The following is a 6,318-nucleotide window of genomic DNA, read 5'->3' as shown; positions in this document are numbered from 1 at the left end:
CATTCATGTTCAACTCTTTCAAGGTGGTTTGAAAGCCAGTGGCTTCAACTTACCTCTATCATTCGAAAGGATGAGATAGATTGGTTCTATCTTAGAGGATCAATTTAGTTTTATTACATTAAAAAAAAAAAACTGAAATCGAGTCAGAAATAAAATGGCCTACCACCAAAGTGAAGTCATTTGAGACGTCACCCACAAGGCCACAATACCCCTATAAAAGGAGTTGCTCCACGAAGTATAAGACATCACAAAATCCAACTAGTTTTAATCTATATTTGCCTTAGAAATGGAAGGTATGTTGAAACGAAAGTTAGTGGGAGAAGTAGAGATAAGGGAGGGAGCAGGAGAAGCTTTCCATGACTTTTTTGCAAACAAGCCACACCATATCCCTAATGTCAAGGATCATTTTATTCATGCTTGTGACTTGCATGAAGGTGATTATGGTAAACCTGGCTCTACCATTGAATGGACCTACACCGTTGGTATATTATTCTCCCTTTACTTATTTGTGATATTTAATTCCATCAATCAGTTTTCAATATATGTTTTATTCCTATTCTAGGTTTGACTAGTTAATTAATGATCGTTTTTAAGAAAATGTCAAAATGAGGGCTTGCAAATGGGTTTGAGAGGCCATGTTTTATATGCCAAAATGAGGGCTTGCAAATATAAAGAACCGTATTATATATTACGCAGTATATATATATTTCGCTCAAAGCAATACAAAAAAAACATTATTAATGACATTTTCCTCTTAATAAAATACTTCTCGCATATATTAGAGAAGTGGGAAAATTATTGGTGTATGAAGGGAGTAACAAAGATCATGTGTTCTGACTTCTGAGATCCTTTTATGTTATGACCCCGATTCCAAGAAACTTTTAGAATACCCTCTGTGACGGCCCATAAGTTAACTGTTTACCCCCCAAGGTCTTTTGCAAATTGCGAGATAAAGGGGTTGAATGTACAAAACATTAGCCTTGTGTTATCAACACAAAATCAAAAGAAGCGCTATCATTTTAAAGAGTTATTTTTCTTTATTTTATCATAATCAAGAACACAGAATAAGGAGTCTATTATTCTATTGAAATTTGGAAAATAGTTTCATCTTAAATAAGATGGTTTAATCAAGATCCAACACAAACCGATTATACGAGGGGTCCTTGGTTAAGTTTCTGGTTCTTTTAAGTATTTGGTTTGGTTGGACTTATTTCCAAGTTTTAAGTTTAATGTAAGACCCTTTTAGTTTAACATTTCAATCTTCATAATAAGCTCTAATTAAATGGCAAATTTACATATAAACGAGGTCATTTTCTCTAATGGCACTCTCGATTAGACTCGACAAATGGGTCAATCAGGTCGAGTTCAGCTCAAGTTGTATCATTTTTGGGTTCAGGTCATTTTCGAATTCAGATCATTTTCGGGACTAGGAGTTCTGAAGTTACTTGGCATTTTCACCAATATGTAATATTCCCTCCGTCTCAGTCAATTGTTGTCCTTTGGTTTTGGCACAAAGACCAAAGAAAGAGGGGGGAGCCAATTACCAAATGACAAGTGGAACAATTTAAGTGTCAATAATCAAATTACTCATAAAATTCATTCTTAAAATAGAAAAGACAACAACTCAATAAGACACCACAAAATGGAAAAGGACAATAAATAACCAGACGAGGAGAGTAATAATAAACATTTGAGTCATATCAATTTGGATTTGAGTTAAATTCAAGTCCTCTATTTAAGTTTGGATCATTTTCGAATGTGAGAGTTAAGAGTTAAGACGCAATCTATTTATTTGGCACACATGTAGAATTAAATGTTTTGTCCTTTTTCGGACGACTAGCATCAAAATACGGAGTATTCCGTGAACTCTTAAGGACCCAATCTCATTAATATCCTTCTTATTTACAATAATATGTCAATTGTCGAACCACTTTACACAAGACGGACAGTATAGTTAACAGCATTAGCTAATAGAGTTTGACATATATATATAGATGGGAAGAAGAAAAAGATAAAGCAAATCCTAGAAGTGATTGATGAAGAAAACAAGACGATGAAGTTCAATTGCATTGGTGGAGATCTAATGGAAGATTATGACGACTTTATAGCGACTTTCCATGTGATTCCTGTTAGTGAAGGAACTTGCAGAGTTGTTTGGACATTTGAATATGTTAAGAAGAGGCCTGGCATCGGTGAGCCTAGTGGTGAGATGGATTCTTTGATTGAAACTGCTCTACATATTGATGAGTTTCACCATTCTAAGTAGGTCGGTCTTCGACTCGATACTCGTACACCTACTTTCGGGTTTCAATGGACTACTTATCGTAATGCTGTGTTCCTCGTAATATGTTGTGTTTTTATTAGTGGTGTTGAAAATGAAATAATAACACGGGTGTTGCTCTACTTTTATTCTAATATTATGTATTTATGACGAATATTGTATAACTATATATGTTGCTCCTATCAAGGAATGAGAATGTAATTGTGATTGTATTAATTGTTATGGATGTAAGAATTTCGTAATTACTCGTAGCATTTTCAACACCGAACTTAGACTACCTAAATTGCATCCGAACTCCTCAAATCCGAACTAACTCATCAAGATGATGCTTTGTAAGTCTAGACATAACGTTCAATTAACACAAATTCTTGTTTCAGACTGACTTGATTAAGTTAAGATGTACTCACAACCGATTTAAATAATACTAGTTTTAAACCCGTGCAAAATTGCACGGGTATGTATTTGGGCCAGTATTAATGTTTTTGGATGTATATTTGTTTTTGCATTTCTATTGTACTTATCTAGTTGGTCTAAATGTACGATCTAAATAATTTATGTTTAAATTTGTTACATCCGGATAAAAGAAATATAATCTCATATAATCAACTTTAACATATGTATGTAATTCATTTGCGTTTTATGTTCGATCCCGTATATAAATGTTATTCCTTCTTGAAATTATGTAATTTTATTATTAATGTAATTTTGTTTTAAAAATTATGTAATTCAATTTCATTTACTCGCATTTGTAATTCATTCTGCGTATATGTTATTAATTTTATTTACACGGAATGTATAAAATTATTTCATAATATTAATTCATAGAATTTTTTCATAATATTATTTCATAGAATTTGTTGTAAGACGGAATTTATCGCATGTTTGTAAAGACGGAAATCTGAAGAAATAAATACATTGCACACTCACGGGTCCCACCATAACATGAATTTCCAAAAAAACAAAAAACTGCATTTATGACGTGGCGCGCTGAGGATTGAGTATTGTCTTTTGTATTAATATAGATAAGATTAAAATGAAAAGGAGATAACTAAAGAACGTCTTAGGCAAGACCTACTCTCCAATTAATTGACGTAATCATGGCTTCCACTTGCTCATATACGGAGTATATATAGAAGGCTTCAACCAATCCCTGTTGGGACTGCCACGGTGAAAAGGGGACCCAAGTCCAGGTCCGCGGTCCCTGTGATTGTTGTTGCTCATTCGCTCCACCACCATTCTTGCCATTCGACCCTCCATTACCAGTATTCTTGCCTTTATAATTCCCGCGATAACGACCTCCCTTGTTCTTGTTATTGTGAGAACGAGAAGAATTGTTATCACCTCGATTATTAGGCGATGAATTGGAGTGTGCATTGGAATCCCCTTGGGATTCGGTCTGAGAGGTGAGAAGGGCAGATTCGGTGGATATTGAGTTAGATGAGTACATAGGATGTTGAAGACATTAGCAGGAGAATTGAATGTTGAGAGAAGAAGATGTTTTTAATTGTATTGATTGTAATAATGAAGTACAATGACAGTGTGAAGTATATACACATTCACAACTATAAATCAGACAAGGACCCTTGGACACAACCTTGTACTGGACAAAAGCTTTATGACAGCTGACTCTAGCATACACCTAATGACCCCTATTTCTTCTTCTTTGGATTATAGGATGTACTTTGCACTGGTTCATTAATTGTTGCTTCTCTACACTCCCCCTCAAGATGTGAGTGGAGGCTTGAAGTAACTCCCATCTTGGACAATAGGTACTTATGCTGAGAAATAGGACATGATTTGGTGAAGATATCAGCTACTTGCTCCTTGGTGTTGACATAGGATGTAGTCATGAGACCTTGCTGGATCTTTTCTCTGATGAAGTGACAATCCACCTCAATGTGTTTGGTTCTCTCATGATAGACAGGATTGGCTGCAATGGCTAGTGCAGCCTGATTGTCGCATTTAAGATGTGCAGGTCCCAAATGTTTTGAGTCCCAAATCCTGTAGCAGTTGGACCAACCATGTGACTTCACAGGTGGTCATGGCCATAGCTCTATATTCAGCTTCAGCCGAGGACCGAGACACTACAGACTGTTTCTTTGATTTCCACGAAATAGGGGAGTTGCCAAGTAGAATGCAATAACCAGTGGTCGACCTTCTGCTGTAGGCACAAGATGCCCAATCTGAGTCACAGTAGGCAGTGAGGTGAGCTGCTGAACTTGTGGCAAAGAGGATCCCTTGATTTGGATTAGACTTAAGGTATCTCAACACTCGTCTAGCAGCTTGCATATGATCAGAAGTGGGTGCCTGTAGGAATTGACTCAAGAGCTGAACTGAGAAGGCAATATCAGGTCTTGAAATTGTGAGGTAGATGAGTTTTCCAACAAGTTGTCTATAAGAGTCAGGTTGAGGCAATGGAGTGCCCTTCCCTGGTTCAAGCTTAATAACTGGATTGAGTGGTAATTGAATAGATTTGGATTTGTACACTCCAAATGTCTTAAGTAAGTCCAGAGTGTATGATACGTGCATTTTATATAGTCTTATTAGCCTATTTTATGCACGTATTTCTATGCTTTTATCGTGGTTTTATGCTACGAAATGCCCCGAATATGCTACTTTGGTTTGTTTTGTCTTATTTGCAGGAATGAACCCAAAAGTAGTGAAATCAAGCCTTTTACCATCCTTTTAGCATGCATTTGGAGGAAGAGTGAATTTGGAGCGGGAATGAAGCTATTTTGAGATGCGCATTGGAGTAAGGAAGTTAGGCGAGCCAAGAGACTGCTTCAATTTGCTAGTTCCTGCTTGTAAGAGCCATATCTCGAGTTATACAACAGTTATTACGGTGATTCCAGTTGAAGAAGAAAGCTTATCCTCTTAGCTTTCCAACGCCACCAACCACGCTCTATTTGTCCAAGTAACGAAGAAATGGCAGCCGTTTGAAATTCAGTGCGCGAAGACGGTAATTACGCGCTGAGAAGTGCTCGATCGAGAACTATTTCTATTCGATCGAGAGCCCATTTGCTCGATCGAGAGCCACTTCTTCTCGATCGAGTGGTTTTAGGATGAATAAGTACTCGATCGACTATTTTTCCTTTCGATCGACCAGTTCCTTTTATGCCCTTGCTCGATCGAGTGATTTAGTTACTCGATCGAGTGGATATTGCTGACGGGCTGGGCTTTTTAGTTATTTTCCGTCATTAGGTTTAATTATACTCCTATTTTCTTATAAATAGGAGTTAGGACGTCAGTTATGTTATGCTTTTCATCCGGAGACTCTCTCTTCTTTTTCTTCTCCTCTTTTTATCACTTTCACATACATTGTTACTGACTGCCACTTTTGTTCTTAATTTCCGGACTTAATTCAGTAATTCTTTCCTTTCCTTTCTCCTTTAATTATTGTTTACTTATGTTTATTATTCTTCCCTTATTTCTCGTTTCCCCCTTAATTATGCGTAGCTAATTCCCCCTAGTATGTTAGGATTAGGGAAGCCGTGGTAGCGATGTTTTAACTGGCTTGAATAGGTTAGACTTGCGATAGGAATTGTATTAGGCAATTTAACTGTTATCCGGTCGAATGAATGCATGCAGGAGACCATAAATCTAGTTAACCCCGACCTGGATCGAAAGATTGGAAGGGAAGGCTTGCTTAATTACAATAGGGTATTGCAGTGAGGGCGAAAGTTAAGCTGTTTACGCTCTAGGGCGGTTTAAGGACCGAAAGGTGACGACCATAGCTCTTCTTATCAATAGTTTAATCGCCTCAGTATTCCCAATAGTATAAGATCTGATAGCTGCCACGGTAGACCGACTCCTAGCATACTCCCTTTCTCTTATTGCTAATTCCTTTTATCCTTTTTCTCTTGCCTTTAGCCTTAGTAGTTTAGTTAAAATCAATTCAACCCACATTTGTGACATCAGACGGATAGAATAGACAAATAGGTAGTACACCGCCTCCCTGTGGAGATCGACCCTACTTACCGCTGACTTCTGTTAGTAGTACTTAGGTATTTATTTTTGGTACGAAACGACAGTATCAA

The 6,318-nt window shown here is 37.0% G+C and overlaps 1 protein-coding gene across 1 annotated transcript; it reads left to right on the top strand.

The window, feature by feature from the left end:
- Nucleotides 1-221: 221 nt before the first annotated feature.
- On the top strand, nt 222-2,521 carry LOC141599804 (MLP-like protein 31). The gene is made up of 2 exons (XM_074419925.1): nt 222-482; nt 1,995-2,521. The coding sequence occupies exons 1-2, from the start codon at nt 287-289 to the stop codon at nt 2,264-2,266; spliced, it is 468 nt and encodes a 155-aa protein (XP_074276026.1). The 5' UTR covers nt 222-286; the 3' UTR covers nt 2,267-2,521.
- Nucleotides 2,522-6,318: the final 3,797 nt, after the last annotated feature.

The sequence above is a fragment of the Silene latifolia genome, chromosome 1 (assembly GCF_048544455.1).
Source record: "Silene latifolia isolate original U9 population chromosome 1, ASM4854445v1, whole genome shotgun sequence".
Taxonomy (NCBI): domain Eukaryota; kingdom Viridiplantae; phylum Streptophyta; class Magnoliopsida; order Caryophyllales; family Caryophyllaceae; genus Silene; species Silene latifolia.
Note: the sequence above shows the minus strand (reverse complement) of the source record. Positions and strands in the feature narration are given on the sequence as shown.